Below are 21,099 nucleotides of genomic sequence, written 5' to 3' on the forward strand. Positions count from 1 at the left end.
TGAGATCGAAAAATAATGAGGGAGAAATTTTTGAGAAATGTGTCTCCACTTTATTTTTGGGTAAAATATTTGAAATTTAAATTTGATTGATATTTCAATCACATCTACACCTACACCCACGTGATTTCCAAATAAACTAATTTTTTTCGGCCAAAGATTCCAAAAGAAACTTAAAGTTTGTTGTCCTTAGCCCAAACAAAAAAATGAAGTTTGTGGTTTTTACCACACCACCTATGGCAAAAACTTTTGGAGATTTCGTAAAGTAAATATTTTTGTTAGAAAGTGGCAGAGTTTACTGACATGGAGGTTTCTTTGCCATAGGGACTGTGGCTAATAATGAAAAAACCATAGGCAAGACCATCCTGTGGTATATAATAGTTCATTTATCATTGATGTATTGGCAGTGGCAAATGTGGCAGTGGTTTATGACCCTTTTTCTTGTAGTGTGGGGAATCGAAACCCTTTTAAAAACTAATTAACTTGAAAAACATTACAATTTTCTTGGCAAGAATCATTTCCTGTTCAAGCACATACAAAACGATTAATTAAAAAGAACAATACCTACAATCAAACATATGAATAAACATATGATCATTATTCAATAGGGAAAATATTCAGTAGCAAAAGGTGAACTATTTTATATGCTGAAATCCTCAATGTGTCCCCCTAGCTCGAGGTTAATGCCAGATTCTTTAACATTCTAGATTGAATGGATCAAAGTTTTGCTTCTAAAGAGGAAAACTAACCACATTAAATGGAAGGTCCTTTGGGGTGAACCCAATGGAATGATAAATAGCCTCTCATAGGAAACTTACCGCAAGAAACCCTCACTTAAAAGCTTTTGGATCTGCCTCCTTTTAAGTTTGTAAAAGGACTCATATTTACATACACTTAAAAATAAGAACAATTGCTTGATTATGCAACGATTTCTCAACCAATGTAAAGCTCCTTCATATCATGCCTTAATATTTCAGTAAAGGAAATGATTAAAACTTCATGGCATTATTAGTTGTTTTTCTCATGTTGAGCAAAATAATTAACAACTACTTATATTAAATATCAACACAATGTTAACAGCTAATAATCGAATAAAAAAGTTGTTTCAATTCTCATCTACTTACCAACTGTTTTTAAGTAATTAAATTTCTATTTAAGAACTGCTTTTACACATTTTAAGTATCTCACTATTCTATTTTGTTAAATTGCAAGATGTTATGGAGCACATAACTGCCATACAACATTTGGAAGAAAAAATAGTTGGCAATACAAGACTCGAGAGCAAATGCGAAATTTACATTGAAAATATGAGGTACAAATATTAACAAAACATCTATAAATTTTCAAAATTTTTCCCCAGCACTTTCTGTTATGTAAATTTTTTTCATCATTTTAACCACTTTCCTCAAATATAACATATAGTATACTATTGTTATGTGTCGTGCAACCGTAACACGTTTTGATACACGTAATGGATGGTGGTACAAAGCGTGCCCTTCTTGCTACAAAAAACTGAGAGTTATTCCTCATAATGATAAATTGGTTTGTCCAAAACAGTGAAACACAGCATGAAGGATCCAATTCCTCTCCCTTGGTAACAAAATTGCTAACAATTACTATCGTCTTATTATTATCATATAATTTAAGAACAAATGTGCTTCGTTATTAAAACATCACATCAATTTGAAATGTAGGTTTAAAGTGGGATTACTTCTTGAAGACACAAGTGATGTAGCCAATGTAATGATGATGGGAAAACCAGCAGAGCAGTTGTTTAAAGTTTCTTGCTATAACTTACTTGTTGAAGGAGGCTTTGTTGATAAACAACAATTCCCATATGTCATTCTTCGAGTGACAGGCCAGACAAAAAAAATTTCTAACTCTAGTTTGGCAATATGAAAACTGATTCTAACATAAGCGACCTTTTCATCCATGCTGTGTTCGATGACGAAGTCCCTCTTCTTGAATCAAGCTCTGTCCTGAATCAAGGTGTTAAATTTCGATTTTTAGGGGTATGGAAATTTTATACCTATATTAAATATATTTCGAAATATTTCGCCGAAATTTCGAAAATTTCCCGAAATTCTCGAAATTTCGGCGAAATTTTCGACTGGAGGCAGGGAGACAGCGACCAGAGGGAGAGATGGGAGGAAAAGGAGAGCTGTCCTCGTCGCCTGTCGTCGCCGGGAAGAGAGAAGAGAGGAGGAAGAGATCGGCCCGGGGAGAGGAGATCGGCTCGTGGAGAGAAGAGTGGGAGATCGGGGAGGGAAATGGAGGAGAGAGAAGAGATTAGAGAAGGAAGGATGAGTTACTGGCTTACTGCTGACTGAATCACTGAACTAATGAGAGATTGAGAGGGATGGTGGCCACCGGAGAAGTGGAGATTTACGGGGAAAAGGAAGGAAAAGGGAAAAGGAAGAAAAGAAAGAAAGAAGAAAAGAAAGGAAAGAAAGAAGAAAAAAGGGAAAGAAAGAGAAGTGCTGAAGTGGAGACTTACGGGGAGATGGGAAAATGAATGAAAGAAAGAGAAGTGGAGACTTACGGGGAAATGGGAAAGGAAGGAAGAAAAGAAAGAGAGAAGAAAAGAAAGGAAAGAAAGAAAGAAGAAAAGAAAAAAGGAAAGAAAAGAAAAAATAAAAGAAAAAAGAGAAAATAAAAGAAAAGGAAAGAAAAAAGAGAAAAATTAAAAAAGATTTAGGATTAATTGGGGTTTGGGGCCTTTGGGCAATTGGAAAGAAAAAAAATGTTTGGGGTTTCGTTTGGCCGTTTAGAGGTTTCGTTTAGTTGTTTTTAAACCCAATATATTTTTATATAAAAAAATAATTAAAAATATCCTAAAAGGCCTAAACTCTAATATCTTATACCATATTCTAAACAATATAGAGTATAGATTATAAAATATATAGGGTTTAGTGTATAGATTATAGAGTATAAAGAATATATTAATTTTATTTATTTATTATACTAATTTTATTTAACAATATTTGTCTTCAGCGCGCATTATATTCATCTTATATCACATGAAACTTATTATATAATTTGATTTCTTCAATGTTTTTTATCAATATAGTAGATAATATGTTAAATAAACATATGGTAAAGTTTTATTCAAAATTTCCGTATTTTGATAGCAATTTCCTTCGTTTCCGTCTAATTTTTGTCGAAATTTAAAAATTTTCGAAATTTCCTCGAAACCCGAAATTTTATTCCTTGGTCCCGATTGACCAACAATTGGCTGTGCATGGCAAGAAGGATGTGCCTGACAATATACTTCTTGCCACTCCATCACCCTCCTCAAAACTAGCTCCAGTTATACCGCTTTCTATCTCATCTAGTGCTTTGACAAAAAACCTCATTTTGGTTTCAAAGAAAAAGCTTGCAGTCAAAAGAGCTCTTTTCAATTTTATAATCCAAACCAGAAAGAAATTCAAAAGGTCAGAATTTATTCAACAACTTACTCTTCATTTTAATGTTTTTCACATTACCTAACATTTTTATAAAAACTCTAACATCTATTAATCCTTTTCTTTTTCCTCTACTTTGCATGTTTCTAAGTGCACTACTAGGAAGTACCCCATTAGATATCACTAAAAATATATCGGTTTTAAACAAATTGATATTGTCAAAGTTTTTTATATCAGTTGGATTTTTAGTTTTCTAAAAATGATGTCTAAATACATTTATATATCGCCAAGTTTTCAAATTCGATATCTAAATTTTTGGGTAAAAATTAAAATTCTACAATAACCGATATCTAAACCATAAACTGATATTAATTGTTTCAGCTCAAAATCAAATATAAAAATTTTTGTTACAACTTAAGTGTTTTGACTTAAGTTAGACCCGACACTCCCCCCCCTCTCAAACACAATTAACACAGAAACACTATAGCTCAGACACTCCTCTCACACTCCTCTCACCCCGAGCTCTCTCTCTCTCTCTCACCCACGCCCTCATCGTGGCGGCGATCTCTCTCACCCACGCCCTCATCGTGGCGTCGCCGTTTTCACAGTCCGGCCTTGTCATCGTCGCGTAGTTGACCTTAGCCATATCGTCGGCCCTCAAGAGCTTTCTCTGCCACACTCATCGTCCTGGGTTGCAGCCAAAAGGTAAGATTAGTCATCGTCCTAGGTTTTCTCTTTCTCTCTGTCCTCGATCTTCTCTCTATCTCATCCTGGGTTCTCTCTTTCTCTCTGTCCTCTTCTCTCTTTACTGAAATTAGGGTTTCAAAATTGGGCTTTTCTATTGTTTAGGTTTTTCTTCAAATTATGGATTTCTTAGCTAGGTTCGTATGCTTCATGAAATTAGGGATCTGGTGCATTTGTTTCTTCAAATTAGCGTTAATTTTTTGTGGGTTTAATGCTTCATTTGCTTCTTTTAATTAGGGGCTTATTCTGTGGTTTTCTTGGCATGATTGATTCTGTGAATTAACTTAGGAAGTTTGGGTTTTTATTTGTGCTAATTCTAGCTTTTGGTTTCAGCACCACAGGAGCTTTGGTAGGTGTACAGTTTCTGTCGACTTGGGAGCTTGACATCAGTCTTAGCTACCATGTTGGCTTTTTGTGCATCTGAGCAACGTCTACAACATAATGTACTTAATAATTAGCTCTAAATTGCTTCTTTTCAGTATCGGGACTTTCGGGGAGTAAAGAAACAGCTCAAAGTCAGGTCTCAGTTGGAATGGGGTTGCTAGCTGGGTCAATTGTATTGATTCTTACACTAATATGGGGTTCCTGTGTTGTTGTTGGCAAGTGTGATATTCAGAATTCCATTGCCATTGATAACAGAGATACAAAGGGATTTAGCTTAACTGGTATGCCCATTATTTTCTTTACATATATGTTTTTCTTAGCTTTTACTTTTCATCCATCTATGATAAATAGCTAGAGATAGTAAATTTGCTATGCATTGTCTGCACTTTACATAACATAATAATGATGATCGATGGGGGACATATAAATGATTGATCACAGTTTATAATAGCTTAGAGATATCACAAATTCACATTGACATTCACATATAACAGAGTTTATTTTTAAAAATATATATATATTTTTTTTTCATCCACAATTTTGTTATTGCAAATATTTAGGCAAATATCTCCTTTGCATGCAGTTTTTCTAGGAAAGTAAGGTACTAATTCTACTATCGAAGTTAAGAACAATTAACTTGGCTCATTTTTAAACTAATTTCTGCAGAAAAATTTCACCAGAATAGTTGTCATCATTTTGTTTTTAGTAAATATAGGTGCCATCATTTCCAGTTTTACTAATTCTCAATTTCACAGCAGCTTTGTTTGTGTAACCATCTTTCCACAGTATTCAATCTTTCTACTGTGATTTTCTTATGATCCTTCAATTTTTGATATTGGGTGCTATGTTATTAATGGTTTCACACTGATAGACAATGGTCAATGGGTTCATTGTAATTTATTTTGGTATGCTCAAGTATAATACATTATGTGGCTTACATTTTGATTAATGTTACCTGCAGGTTAATCCAAAAGCTGCTGAGTCTTTGGCTGATCCTGAAGAGTATCCTAATTTGTTTGAGGATTGGCAAGTTGCTCTTTCTGTTGAATCTAAAGCTTCAGAGACAAGGTATCTCTCTCTCCCTCTCTCTCTCTCTCTCTCTCTCTCTCTCACTCACACACACACACATACGTCAACCTTCTATCCTTTGTTTTAGCACAAGTTTCTTGACATCTCCAGCTTATTTTTTTTTTCTTTTGGCTTGACGCTATTTGCCTTGTTGTATTAATAGCTTTCTTTTGATTGTTTTTTTTAGGGGTGTTTATCCTCCTGCCGAGGAGTACATAAACCATGTTGACAAAGCACACGTCACCCTTGTGGATGCTTTCAGGAACATGCAATTGAATGAAGAGGAACCTCTTGAAAATGGAGATGCTAATCATGAGGTAGACAATGGATGCAAATTTTATATTGCTTGCTGGAAGATATTATTTCTCATTGCGAATTTATTTTAAACCGTTGATATTTGCATGATAAGATATGCAGATTTCCTGCCTGTCTCAGGACATATTTGTCCTTTTTTATGTGATCTGCATGTTGGACTACTTCTAGTTAATATATTTGAATGTTTGGTCTATATGATTGGTACAAGCTAGGTCTTCTAACTTGTAGACTTATTTGTATGAAGCTGATATGGATTTCATTGCATAAAGAACCCATATTATAGTTTCTCTTTGCTTTTGCTTTATGAATTGGCTTTTAAACACTAAAGTTTCATTTCTGCTTGTGATCTGTTTTACCACAGGTTTTGGAACAGAATGGGGAACATACTGCAGATGAACAGTATGGGGAACAGAATGCAGATGAACAGTATGGAGAGGAGGAAGGGAGCCAGGAGGAGCCTGTTGTGGTAGACGCTGATTCAACGGATGGTGCTGTACTCATTAATGGTAACGAGGCTGACGAAGAGTGGGGTACGAATAATGAAGGAACCTCGTCAGCCTAAAAAGCTATTGGTTGGGCCAATGTGAAAATCCAATTTTGTCTCTGGTGATTAATTGATTCTAAAGTGCCATCTCTGACTCCCATTCTGACAACTTTCTGATATAACTAATCATACCACTTTCTCTAATAACTACTTTTTGAGATTTTAAATATTTTTTTATCGGTATAATTACTACAATAAGTACTATTAATGCTGACTCTATTAGGGTTCATCTTCACGGAATGCCTCAGCATTGTACCAGTGAGCTGTGTTTATTGACTTTATTCGAAGTTAGCTATGTGTTATTTATTCCCTGTGGAATAACTGCAAAATAGATTCGAAGATTTGATTGCTAACAGTTTCAACAATTTTTTTTTTTTCATGTAAAAAAACTTTTTTAGAGAAAAAGCAGTGTGAATCTAACATCTAACTGCATAGATACCCAGAATTCCTTTATAGAATACCTGGAAGCAGTATGCACAATTGTCATCCACTTAATCCAAAAATTGATTTTCTGTAGCTTGGTTTCGCTGTTGATTCTGTATGATTGGTTTTTTCTATTATCTTTTTGGCTTCCTCTTGTTTGATTTCAGTATTGGCTTCATTTGTAACATGAGATTGCTCTTATTCTTTCTGTATGCGTAATTAACTTGTAAATGATTGAACTTGGTAGTTTTGTTGTTACTCTCTCTTTGCATTTGGATGGACCATGTGAGGATTTTTCATTGTCAGCTATCATTATTGTCATTGTAAAAATTACTAAAAGTTGTTTTTATTTTTATTTTTTTATATAGTTGTCTATTCTTAGCTGTTGCATTTTTTGAGGAGCTTAAGGATTGTGTTTGGTATTTTCTCTACTCAAGTTGTTTTGTTACTTCCTAATTCTTGCATCTCTTTCCTGTTTGCAGTGCTTACACCACGTCACTAGGTCCCTATAAAGACTGCTGGTCCAGCTGTATGGATCCTTTGCAAAGGTGAGAAAAGATACATATATTATACTTAATCAAACTCAAGGCTTGAGCAGAGTTAAATGCCAGTAGGATGATCTGGTAGTGTGTTCTATTATTGGGATATTTTATCAGATTATGTAATCATAGTTTTCCATTCTTTACTGCCTTTATGAATAGTTTGGGCATATTACACACGACACATTTATGCACTTAAAGAAGCCATTCACCCTGCACTTTTGCTTGTATGTAGTGTCCTAAACAACCAGGTGGTGTTGAATGTGCATATTATGTGATGAGGTACATGAAAGAGATCATTGAGGACACAAACCTTGCCTTTGAGACCATGGTTAGAATCCTTTTGACTATTTCAGTATATATAAATTATTATCCGATGTAATTTTGATTGCATTTTTGTTTTGGTTATGTCATCAATCTGTTATTTTGGAGATTTTGAAGTTATATATATAGGCATGCACTGCCTTTGGATATGGTGTTTGATTGGCTTGAACTGCCCTGCATATATTTGTCCTTTGCATGAATGTTTGCAACTTTGCATGTTGAACTTGGAACTGCCCCTTGTCTTTAGAGTTTCCAACTGCATGCAATTGACTTTTTTAATTTCATGGATATGCAGCTTAATTTATAGGAAACTTGGATATGGCTTTCTCAATCTTTAAATTTGAAACTGGTTTTGGATTGATAGGAAACTAGGATATGGTTTTGGTTGTTGTAAATCTGGTAAATTGAACTTTAAAGCTTGCTGGACCATCACATGTACTTAAGCTTGTTGCTGGGGGCTATCACATGCAACTCTTCCTTTTGGATTTTGGGATTGCTATCAGCTGCCTAGCTTCTTTATTTGAATAATTGCATGTCTAGGTGGCTCTGATAGCATGCAGCTAGCCTTATATATATTATTTGCACTCTGCCATGTATAGGTTTTGGGATTGCAGCAAGACCATAACTTTTATCATTTGAATATATAATTGCATATCTTTTGGTGGCTGATCATGCACTTGTCTTTAATGTTTTCAGTGGTCTAAGACGAAGAACAAGCGGACTGGTTACACCCAAGCCCAAATTGATGAAGTCCGAGTTGAGTGGGGAGACTATGCCACCGAGCATTATTTTTAGACATGCATGTTGGTATACTGTTTTGACATACATTTTGCGGATATGGTATTAGTGCTGCCATTCCAATCTTTTGTAAAGGAAAAGGCAGAATTTAGAACTAGCTAGCTAGCTAACTAGTGTGCATAATTTAGAACTAGCCATGCCTTATATTTTGTGCAGATTTTTGAAGTTTCTTAGGGGGGTTAAAAATGGATTAGCTAGCTAGGGTTATCCCTACTTGTTGAGGGATTTGTAATTTATTTTTGTTAACTTGAATATGGTTGAAATTGGATGTTGGAAATATTGTATGAGAATGTTGGATGAAATTGATGGAAGCATTTAAATTGCACAAATTGGATGGTGCATGTTCGAATTTTTATATCAAATATTTGACAGGACAAACTGATATCTAACAATCCATTTTAATTTTGTTTTTTTTAATTAAAAAACATTTACAATATCCGTTCAACACTGATATCTAATGTCTTAAATTTGATATTTATACAGGCATATACATCGAAAAAAAAAATAATAGCGATATCGAATATAATTTTTATATCACATGGTAGCTCAAACATGATGTTTAAAAGACTTATAATATATGAAACAACGGACAAACAGATATCTAATCTATATAGATATATCGGTTTTATTTAAAACTCTGATGTGTTAACAATATTAAATATCGCTTTAATAAAAAAAGTGATGTAACAACTTACCAAACATAGCTTTTGCTGAGTTTACAATATCGAAAAATATAACCAAACCGATATGTAATATACACTTTAATGTCAGTTTTTAAAAAACTAATGATATTGAAAGTACATTACATATCGGAATCCATTCATATAGATAGCGGAAACTTGAAAATTCGATATATATTAATTATTAACAATATCGGAAATTCAACAAATAGGATGTCTAAGTTTTTATAAACATCGGGTAAAAACCGATATTGAAAATAGGGTACATTAGATATCACGTCTGCCCTTATCGGTCGCAAACCTAATAGACATCAGTGTTCCACTGATCTCTAATGGGGTACTTCCTAGTAGTGGTGATATTGCAACTGAGGAGAAAACTGACACAGCTGCTACTCTAAAAGCTCCTAGGAAGATACTTTGGATTCTGATAATCTCCCATTGATGGCTTTAAAAAGTAAAGCAACCAGAAACAAGTCCAAAATCAGGTTTGCTGCCCCCAAAATATAGTAAACATTCTTTGATATCAAATTTATTTACTGTGCTTTGTATTTTTTAACATTTTTGCCTAATTTTTTATTTTTATTAAAATTTAGAACATAGCCATCGTTTTTGCTGATTCTGAGTTTCATATTTATGGAGTTGATCCCATAATACGCCTAACCACCTAGGCATTAATTTAATGCAATGAAATTGACTTTAGAGTTCCAAAGGTATCAGATATGGCTGCCTTGCAGAAACTGAACAAAAGAATTCCCACGCTTCAACTTTCCAACTGAAATATACTTATCTTTGTTTATGCACTTTCATTTTGGCTTATTTATTTAATTTCAATTGGTTTCTTCCCCTTTGCTATAATAAGATGCATTTACTAAATTAAGCGTATGCATAAAAAATCATTAACAAGTCTCTCTATCTTTTAGCTTTTTGTCCAATTCTACCTACATTTCATTGCCTTACTTCAATGTTTCATTTTTAAGGATAGGTTAACTTCTCTTATTTTGCAAATCTGCTTTTGATTGGTACAAAAGTTTTCCTTTTGATTAAATGCGTTAATTGATGCACACTATGTTTACTCTGCAGTTAATTTAAAAACCCATAGCTCTGGTATTCAGGCTTGCTGCAGATTTTTATGCCTCAGTTGAAAATTTGCTTTTTTCATAAGGCTTTCTTTCCCAACATTGATGTGAGATTCTGAAATTAAATTAATTCTTATGTTAAAGCTGCTTTCAATTGACATAAATGGCTGGCTTAAATTGCTACAATAATTTTTCTCAGCCTCTTTCTTGCACCTTATCCATCTCATTTAAATGAAGTTTTGATATTCATATGTTTTCTTACATGTTATTTATCTACACTAATAAATGACATTTTTCAAATTTTCAGCAAAGGAGAGGAGAAGCCCTTGCAGCAGACAACAAGAAAGAGAAGCCCCCTGTAGAAGACAGGAAAGAAGAGAAGAAACCCCTACAGAAGACACCAAAACAGATCAAAAGCCGAGGAACAGTCAAGATGAAACCCCCAAAACCGATTAAGCGACCTGTGAACACCAATCCAATTTTTTTTTTAAACAATGAGCAGTTAAATACTGCCGATCTTTTGATTACTATGACATATAATTGTCTTACCAAGTATTGTAATATTTTTTTGAATGCTATTTGGTTTATTAAGATATAATCAATATCTTAACATAGCAAACAACAAATAGAACATACCATTAATCCACTTTTTGTAACTTAAGCTTGGTAAAGAAACATTGATGTCAGTGTTTGCAAACATATTTAAACTCATGGTTGCATGCATAATTTTTATGTGAAAGTTTGATGAGAGGTTTTCAAAAGAGTTTAATATTAATCTTTAGAGGATTTCAATGAGTTATACAATATTTATTGATTTTAAGGATTTCTTCACAAAAAAGAAAGGATGATTTATGGGCATAGTTTACAGTCATACCTTATTTTATATCTGCTAGATTGAGGATTTTGTGATTAAATGAGCATGGCTTTGTGATTGTGTTGGAGACCCTCTGGTTGTGGTAGATGTGGCGGTCATTTAAAGTGTTTTCTAAGGTGTTGCAAGTATGAGTTAGTCAATTTTTAAAGAGAGATTTTACCAAAATTTTGGTAAATTTTTCATTGCTATTAGATTCAACAGGATCATTCTGAATTTTAGAGTGAAATCTGATGATGGTCCAGTTAAATCTTATTTTTCTATTAAATTTTTTTAAACTTTTCATTAAAAGTTTTTATGTTTTCTATTAAAATTTTATAAAACCTTCATTTTATAGACTTTTAATACCCGCGCCATGCACGACACAATTACTAGTAATACATACTAGGGCTTAGAGTGGCCGCATTAAAACCTTGAATGGGAAAACACCTCATACGAAGCAAAGAGTAGCACACCCCAATCAAGCTCAAACAACTCAAACGCCTACATCCCTCTTGGAAGATTATCAAATCATTTCCTTAACTGTTGTTTTCTTTTGCAATTCAATGTATAAACTGATACCAAGATGTACAAGTTACAGCACCTCTATTTTAGCAATCACTTTCTTTAATTTCTATAAGCAAATTATCTGTAAGTACCTCAATTATAAACTGATTTTCAATTTAGTACCCCAACTTTAAAAATTTGACAAAAAGTACCTTAACTTTCATTTTGTGTCAAAATAGTACCTCCGTTAGTTTTTCTGTCAAATAACCATTATATGTTGACGTGGCAGAGGTACTTTCGTCTTTTTACCCACATTTAAAATATAATAATATTTTAAAAAACTTTTGAATAAAAAAAATTCTTAAAAACTTACAGATAAACTTAATTAAAAAAAATAAAAACTTTTTAAAAATAAAAAAATTTGGAGGGTCGGGTTGGTGGGGTGAGGGGGCTGGGTTGGGGTTTTGGGTAAAGGTGGGGGAAGGGTGAAGGGGGGGTGGGTCGGGGAGGGGGGTTGGGTAAGATGGCTGGGGGGGGAGGGGGTGCGACGGGGCTGGGGATGGGGGGAGGGGGGGGCGCCGGGGCTAGGGATAGAGGGAAGGGGTGCGCCGGGGCTGGGGTGTGGGGAAGAGGGGGGAGGGAAGGGACATGAGGGAGGTGTTGGGGCAGGGCAAGGAGAGGAGAGGAGAAGAGAGGAGAGGAGAGGAGAGGAGGGAGGGGGTGAGAGGGGTGGGCTGGTGGGGCGGGAAGGGGAGGGCTGGGTGGGGGCTAGGAGGGGAGGGGACGGGGCTGAGATTGGGTGGCTGAGGCTGGGTGGGGGGTAGGGCATGGTTGGGGAAGGGGAGGGGGTGTGACGGGGCTGGGGGTGGGGGGAGGGGCCGGGTGCGACGGGACTGGGTGAGGGGGGGGAAGAGGGTGGTCGGGCGGGGAGAGAGGGGAGGATAAGGGGGCAGGCTGGGGAGGGGAAGGGGCTGGGAGGAGAGGGAGGGGAAGGGCTGGGTGGGGGGGCGATGGGGCTGGAGGTGGGGGGAGGGGTGTGACATTGGGCTGCGAGAGGAGGGAGGATGGGGGGCGGGCTGGGGAAGAGGAAGGGGGAAAAATAATTTTTAAATAATTTTTTATTTTAATTTATTTTAAGAAATAATAAATAATAAATAATAATTAAAAATTAAAAGTTTTAATTTTTTTAATGTTTATTTTAAAAGTTTTAATTTTTTAAATAATTTTTTTATTCAAAAGTTTTTAAAATATTATTATTTTTTAAATGTGGGTAAAAAGACGAAAATATTCCTGCCACGTCAGCATATAATGGTTTATTTGACAGAAAAACTAACGGAGGTACTATTTTGACACAAAATAAAAATTAAGGTACTTTTTGTCAAATTTTTAAAATTTGAATATTAAATTAAAAATCAGTGTATAATTGAGATACTTATAAATAATTTACTCAATTTCTATCAAACTTTTGATATATTCACTCGAATACATTATTTTGAAGGGTAATTTTAACTTTTGTTAACTGAATATTTGAAGAGAAAACTGACTCTTTCTTGCTTAAAGTGACATCCTGAAGGACCTGAAGTGTTGAATATTAGTAGTTGATAACTAGCTGTGAGTGGTCCCAACACCATCCATTATTTACCAAAAGAAAAAACAGCATTAGTCATATCCATGTCAGAGACCATGGTTTTCAAGTTTGAAAACAGCTTGTAAAAGACCACACGGATAGTCGAAGCTGAAAAAGCCAAGGAGGGGGCCAGCAACCAAGCGCAGTTCCCAATCTTCAGAATTGATTCCAATTTCCACAATTAACCAGAATTGAGTGGCGCTTGAGGTCCGACACTCCTTCCATTCCACTTTAATTCACACTCTGCTATTTATTTCCATGTTCTCCCTCTCTCTCGTCTGCTCAGAAACAAAGCAAGAAATTTTCTTGGAGTCCAAACGGTTTGAGAACCTCAACCTTTGAAAGTGCCTCGTTAAAGGTTTGTTAATCCGAAACTCATCCTATACACTTCTATTATTCACAAATCACATATAAATACATATATAGACTGCCTTAAGATTTGGCTTACTCTGTTTCTATACTCTCTTCGATCAAAATGATTACTCTCTTTATCTCCCTGGAAATTGTGTTCGTATCTTTTTGATATTTGACTGATTAGTTTTTAAATGGTGCTGCTTTGGTCCTTAGGGTCTTTTGTTTTGATTTATTTTACGTATTTGTTTTCATTTGAGAATGATATGCAGCATGGTCTTTTTGAGTTTTGACTTTGGTCTTTGTGCTCGCAGATCGATCTATTTGAGAAGATAGTTTATCCAAGAAACTATAAGAAATGGATTTCCCCAATGATGAGATGGGATATTTCGACTACTTGGTTCAATCAAAAGCACCTTTTGCTCATTTTCATTATCGGGATGGCTGGGATAGGAAAGACAAAATTAAAAATATTAAGTTGATTTCTTCTGTCAGGTAAAATGAATTTTTTTTTTTGTCTTTTAAATTTTATTTATGATTTGCATTTCTGTTCATTTTATAATGAATTGCAAATTCATTCCCATTTTTTATATGCATGCATAACGTAATATATTAGCCCCTAGAATTTATTTTTTACATAGTTTAACACCATAACTTTTTAATTAATAGGTTAGACCCATATTTAAAATTATATGCCATATAGATTAACAATAAGTTACTAGCAAGGGTTTAAATTTCTAAATTTTCGGCGAAATTTTGCTGAAAATTTCGATTTTAAGGGGTTCCGAAATTTTAACACGTATTCGACAAAATTTCGGAATATTTCAGTGAAATATTCGAAATTTCGCCGAAATTTCGAATATCCTTAACAGCAAATTTTTCTGAATTTAAGAGAAATTTCGTGGAAATTTCGCTTAAATTTCGTGGAAATTTAGTGAAATTTCCCAAGACTCCAGCTAACCAGCCTAACCCAGCTAACCCAGCTAACCCGTAACCCTTAACCTTCATATTCTCACCTGCATAGTCGGCCAGTCGCACACCCTTCTCGATCTGCAGCGCCGTCGCTAGCCTCTGTCGATCTGCAGCGCCGTCGCTCGCCTCTCTCGATCTGCATTGGCATTGCCGACGGCTCGCCTTTCTCCTCCGTCTTCTTGAACTGGACTGAAGGCTGAACGAAGTCATCCAGCTCTCTCTTCTCTCTCTATCTTCTCTGTTTGTGTTCTCGGACTGCTCTGTCTCCGGCCGCCACCTCGAAGCATCCGGTCTGGCCACCTCGAAGTCGAAGCCACTCCGAGTCTCTCTTTTAGGTCTTGACCAGCTAACCCCGAAATCAATTTGGAGTTTTGGACTTTGAGTTGATTTGTAACTGTAAGTCTATATGATTTTGTATGATTAATTGATTACCTATTAATATTATCAATTTATCTTATATAGTTATATTATCAATTTATCAATTTATCTTATATTAATATCTTATATTATCAATTTATCATTACCTATTAATATTTAAGGATCAGAATTAATTGTATGATTTTGGGTTGATTTATATAAGATAAATTATATTGATATTGGGTTGATTTATATAGATTTAGAATTAATTGTATGATTTTGGGTTTATTTTGAATCTTTAATCGTATAATTTTGGAATTGATTGTATAATTTTAGGTTGATTTTGATTTTTATGATATATAAATATTGATATGGAAGTTGAAAGTGGTGATATGATATGGAATTGGAATTGGTATGATTTGTTAATAATTAATATGGAATTTGTATGATTTGTTAATAGTATGAATCTAATATGTATCATGTATGGAATTGCCGAATTGGTAATTTAGAATTAGTGAAATTAATATGGAGTTGATAATAAATTAATAATTAATATGAAATTAGTAATATGCAAATGAAATTGGTGATATGATATGAAATTACAAATTAATAATATGAAATTGCCAATTAGTAATATTAATATGATATGAAATTACTAATTAGTAATAAGTTAATAACTAATATGATATTAATAAGTTAATATTGTTCTTGTGTTACTGTGTATGTCTTTTTGTTATTAGGAATTTAGAATTCAATGGTAGTGTCCTACTTTTCCACACTTATAGCAAGTAGGACCTTTTCCCTTCATTACCTGTTTAGGTTTAGATTGCTTACCAAACTGTGACTTCCTAAAGTGTTGCTTCTTTTGGTAAGAGGGTCTCTTTTTCGCATAGTAATCCTGTTTAGGATTCTGCCTTTTGGCCACCTTCTTCTTTCTCGCCATTGATGCTTCTTTTGAGAAGCCAAACTGTTCGCAGAAGTCGCCTAGCTCCTTTCCTTTAAGCAGCCTTTCCTTCTCGATTTGCCTTTTCAATTTCATATCTGTGCATGAGGATAATCCTTCAGCACAGATTTCTCCATTAAGTTCTCCAAATGTGCAGGCATGGAAAGGAATTTGTCCTCCATACTTGGCCCTTAACCTGTTTTTTACCTTTTCAGCAAACAGGGCTGGAAGACCTGAAATGAACTTCTCCTTCCAGAAGTCAGCATGGCAGTCAGCACGTGTGAATACTTTTGCCATGAAAACATCCTTGTACCACCTGTACTGCGATAGACTAGAGCATTTTAGGTTCATGAGAACCTCTCTAGACCTATCCTGGATTAATTGAGTGGAACCTACAAAGTGAAGAGTTAGTGTAAAAATGAGTGTATTGACCGCATCTTCTTGTTCTTCTTCACGTTCCATACCACCCTCTTGCTTGACGACAATTTTCTTTGCCCTAGGATGGATTCTCTTTGCTCTTGACTCAAGAAATCCCACCATCCTTTGAGCTAACCTGCAAAACCAGAGACTATTGCTACAGCAAAATTCCTATCAGTACTATTTTTATGATTTGCCTTCAAAGCAGTGGCTAGCATCATCATTTGTCTAAAGGTGTCCACGATCTGGTACTCTGTCTTGCCGTCTATATTACATTCAACAATGGAAGACCCGTCAAACCTAACTGGATCATTTATCCAATTCTCCTCAAATTGCATATCAACAGGCGTGGGCCTGTGATAATAATTCCTGGTACGAGCTGTTCTTACCTGTGTTGCTCCAAATTGGACTTTGTTAATTTCAGCATCATGTTCAGGATGTCTAAAGGCTTCTTCGATTTCTTCAATTTCTGAGTCCTCATGGGCCAGAACATTAATGGATGGGCCAGCTCTTGGGCTTTCAGAACCTTCTCTACATGCTTGTATTGTATCTCTTCTTTTAGAGATAATAGAAACTTCTCTTTACTTTCAACTTGGTCAGCAATAATGTCAACCCTGTTTGAACAAGGGTTCCTGGATGAATTTAAAGTAAATTCGAACACCTTGGACCTAACTGGTAATACCGTCCTGATCAACCTGCATGCTTTTAGATTGATATAACTCACTTAAAAAGGGATTTCCTAGGATACAAGCCTGATTTAGGTCTTTAACAAGGATAAACTGGACAGGCAAACAAACTCCATTGTTACAAATAGCAGAGTTAGAGAGTTTAAATTCTATGCCCAATTTCTTCCCATTCGCTATCCTAAGAATTTGAGTGGTCTTATTGAAATATTTAGAAGGTACTAACCCTTCCCTAAGACAATTCAAGTCAGCACCAGAGTCAATCAAGGCAATAGTAGAGAATTGAAAATTCCTTTCATTTAAATCTATTATCACAGTTACCTTGGTGTACCATTTCTGGTATCTTACCTTGTCAATGAGATTGATTGACTGTTCTATGGTTCCACTAGGTTCAGCCTGCTCCTCAGGGAAGAATTCTTCAAATTCTTTCTCCTGAATTCTTCCATCATTCACCTGGGTTTCTAGTTGAAACATCTTTCCTTTAAGAGCTTTTAGCTCTTCTTTTACCTGATTGACCTCAGTTTTTAGGTCTGCAATGGTTATCTCCTTTTTAGGGGTCTGTTGCTGGATCCTGTTGATAATACTTTGAAAATTGTATGGCTTGAATTTGTCGGCTTGAGCCATCCTGCTCTGCTTCTCTTCATTTGACTTTGTGGCTCGCTCAAGCAGGCTTTCCAAAGCTTCCCTTTTCTGGACTGGATCCTGAATTTTATCAACTAAGTCAAGTAACATATTATCTTCTAAGGAAATAACATTTACCTGACAACTGCATTCTTCATTTTCAGATTCGTTAGAAGATTTTGACTCTCCTTCTGTAGACTCATCCTTTAGTAGTGGTGCACAGATGCGAAGAGGATCAAGCATGAGGGAATCACGACCAACACCTCCAGTAGCACCAAGCTTGTACAAGGCAGCTCAAGCACGCCAAAAGAGTGTTAAAAATCTCTTTTCCGGAGGGTCAATCAAAGATGAGATGCAACGCTTGATCAGCAAGTTCTTTATATATGAAAATGTTCCTCCTTCAAAAGCAGCATCTCATCATTTCAAAAATTTGGTGATAGGATGTCAACAGGCAGGAGTAGGAGTGGAACCTCTAACACCCTATCAGATACGCACCAGATTTTTGGACCAGGAGTTTCAAGAAATGCAAGAGCATGTAAACAAATTGAAGGCCGATTGGGCAACTTATGGTTGCACAATCATGTGCGATGGTTGGACAGGTCCAACCAAACTGTCTATCATAAACTTCATGGCCTACTTAAGAGGGAAGTCGGTATTCCTTAAGTCCGTTGATTCTTCAGATTGCATAAAGGATCATCAATATATTTATGGGCTACTGAAGGATGTAATCACGGAGGTTGGAGAGGAGAATGTTGTTCAAGTTGTGACCGACAATGTTCCGCATTTGTCAAAGCAGGTAAGAAGTTAATGAACAAATACAATGTGTACTGGACGTCGTGTGCAGCACATTGCATTGATCTAATGTTTGAAGAGATGGGGAAGAAAGAGCAGAATGCTAATGTGATTAAAAAAACCAGAATGATCACGAAATATATTTACAACCATAACTGGTTGTTGGCAAAGATGCGAGAGATCACGAAGGGAGATATTGTTCGTCCTGGTGCCACCCGATTTGCTACAAACTATATTGCATTGGATAGTTTGTATGGTAAGATGATGGGGCTGAAGCAATTGTTCACCAGTGATGATTGGGGTCGTAGCAATTTCCGGCGTTCAGATGCAGGCATCACGGTTGAAAATATAGTTCTTGATCACTCTTTTTGGCAACAGGTGCATAAGGTGTGCGGTCTGTTTGAACCTCTACGTAGTTTTACGTATTGTCGACACAGAAGTGTATCCTACAATGGGATCAATTTATGAGTTGATGCGTGTCGTGAAGGAAGAGCTAGAAAAAAAACAGGGTGCACGGTGGGTAATAAAAATCATCAACGATCGATGGTTTAAAACGTTACAACACGATTTGCACGCAGCAGGTAACCTAATAATTTATTTGTTATTTTGGTTCCGCATTTTTTTTAATTGATTTAGCTTTCAATTAATGAATTAAATTACTAATTACTAATTATATATTTCTATATTTACTTGATGCATGATTGCAGCCTATTATTTGAATCCTCGCTATCAATATAGACCTGGCGTTGGAGATGATGGTGAACTTATTCGGGTTGTGCACAACGCATTCTCCAAATTGGATCCCTATTCACCAGAAATTGGCCAATTTGGAAATGAGGTAAAAATAATTTACCATAAGGCCCATAAGAATTCTTACGAAAAATATTAATACTTTAGGGAATTTGATTGTCTTAAATTATTTATTTGATTGATATTGTATAATTTGTATTGTATTTGTATCTAGTTAACATATTTTAAAGATGCCCGAAAAATGTTCGGAGAGCGAGCTGCAAAGGCTGCTAGATCACGAATGTCTCCTAGTGAGTATACATCTTACTTGTATTAGTTAGATTAACTTAATTATTTATTTTTATAGTTACACTTACACAAACAAATTTTTCGTTTCAGGTGAATTGTGGATCATGTATGGGAGTGATGCGCCTACTGTGAGGAAGTTAGCCATCAAAGTTTTATCACAAACAGCGTCATCATCAGCTTGTGAAAGAAACTGGAGCACTTTCGCACTCATACACACCAAACAACGAAACAGGCTTTCATATAGTAGGTTAGAAAAAATGGTATATTGCTACTATAATATGAGGCTTGCACTTCGAGACAAGAAAGCAGAGGAGGATCGCGTTGATGAATATGATCCGCTGGATATATATGATGCTGCTATAGGGGATGATGATGTGGAGGAAAACTAGCTTTATCAGTGGATTATGCCCCTCCATTTAGATGATGATGCAGGCAATCCAGACCCTGATATTGCAGCTCAAGCACGTCAGGAAGGTATCAATGTGGACAGAGTTCTAAATGAGGAGGTGAGCCCTACTACAAGTTTGAATGAACTTATGCAACCAAGGTCGACACATCGTACTGAGCCAGTTCCCACTAATGCTTCTCGATCAGGCAACTCTAGCACAAGATCGGGCACTCCTACCAACAGTGGAGGTAGATGTAGTGGTGGTGGTGGAAATGAAGATGTCACTGGACATGCTCAAGAGTATATGAGCCCATTTTCTGTCGAAGCACACTACACACATGCAACACAAGATGAGGATCATGGGAGTAGGCGTGCCGGACCAAGAATTGGTGCCATAGGGAAAGACTATAGTCGCAGATAAAGAGGTCATGAGAGTTTGGCACAAGAAGAAGAGAATTCATTATTCACCACTTTTGGCTCTATGGGGGTAGGAAGTGACAATTACAATTACAATTATGGGCAAAACCCTCAAATATTCTACCCACCACATCTGCCTTACTTGGTTGAGTCTGATAGTAACTCATTGGCACAACAAGAGACAAACTCTTCAAATGAGTATGCTTATGGGCAAATTCAACCACAACAGGTTCCTGATCCATATGGTTGGCATGTTGGCAATTACATGCAAAATTATGCTGGAGAAGTATCTTGGGATGATTATTCTTCACATTACACCTACTCTGGACATGATGATATTGAAGACAGCGGAAATTTTGAACCTCCTAGAAACTCTATGTGGTATTGATTACTTTTGTAATTCATGTGGCAATATCATAGTAAAAATAAAATTGAGGTATTATTGAAGTAATTATTAATTAGTGAAGCATTTTTTTAACAGTATTTGCCTCCAGCGCGCATTATATTCATCACATATCACATGAAACCTACCATATAATTTGGTTTTTTTCAATGTTTTTTATCAATGTAGTAGATAATATGTTAAATAAACATATGGTGAAGTTTCATTCAAAATTTTCGTATTTTGATAATAATTTCGGTCGTTTCCGTCGAATTTTTGTCGAAATTTAAAAATTTTCGAAATTTCCGTCGAAATTTCCATCGAAATTTCCTCGAAACCCGAAATTTTATCCCTTGGTTACTAGTTTCCCATTATTTACAACTTATGCCATTTTAGAGTTAATATTGTTATAAATTTTTTCCCCAAAAAATTCCTAAACGTTAGGAATCCAGTAAGTG

The 21,099-nt window shown here is 35.6% G+C and overlaps 2 protein-coding genes and 1 long non-coding RNA gene across 3 annotated transcripts; all 3 read left to right on the forward strand.

The window, feature by feature from the left end:
- The first annotated feature begins 4,010 nt into the window (after positions 1 to 4,010).
- On the forward strand, positions 4,011 to 4,692 carry LOC147293277 (uncharacterized). The gene is made up of 3 exons (XR_015120182.1): positions 4,011 to 4,106; positions 4,479 to 4,494; positions 4,625 to 4,692. It is a non-coding gene; the product is annotated as an uncharacterized LOC147293277 (long non-coding RNA).
- A 711-nt stretch (positions 4,693 to 5,403) lies between these two features.
- Positions 5,404 to 7,539, forward strand: LOC147293278 (coatomer subunit beta'-1-like). The gene is made up of 5 exons (XM_086231040.1): positions 5,404 to 5,421; positions 5,491 to 5,597; positions 5,785 to 5,914; positions 6,274 to 6,442; positions 7,362 to 7,539. The coding sequence occupies exons 1-5, from the start codon at positions 5,404 to 5,406 to the stop codon at positions 7,379 to 7,381; spliced, it is 444 nt and encodes a 147-aa protein (XP_086087166.1). The 3' UTR covers positions 7,382 to 7,539.
- Positions 7,540 to 13,387: 5,848 nt separating this feature from the next.
- On the forward strand, positions 13,388 to 20,718 carry LOC147293279 (uncharacterized). The gene is made up of 6 exons (XM_086233800.1): positions 13,388 to 13,638; positions 13,946 to 14,126; positions 18,795 to 18,997; positions 19,124 to 19,254; positions 19,381 to 19,456; positions 19,545 to 20,718. The coding sequence occupies exons 2-6, from the start codon at positions 13,990 to 13,992 to the stop codon at positions 19,841 to 19,843; spliced, it is 846 nt and encodes a 281-aa protein (XP_086089926.1). The 5' UTR covers positions 13,388 to 13,638; positions 13,946 to 13,989; the 3' UTR covers positions 19,844 to 20,718.
- Positions 20,719 to 21,099: the final 381 nt, after the last annotated feature.

This window comes from Dryas octopetala, chromosome 2, assembly GCF_963921425.1.
Source record: "Dryas octopetala chromosome 2, drDryOcto1.1, whole genome shotgun sequence".
NCBI lineage: Eukaryota > Viridiplantae > Streptophyta > Magnoliopsida > Rosales > Rosaceae > Dryas > Dryas octopetala.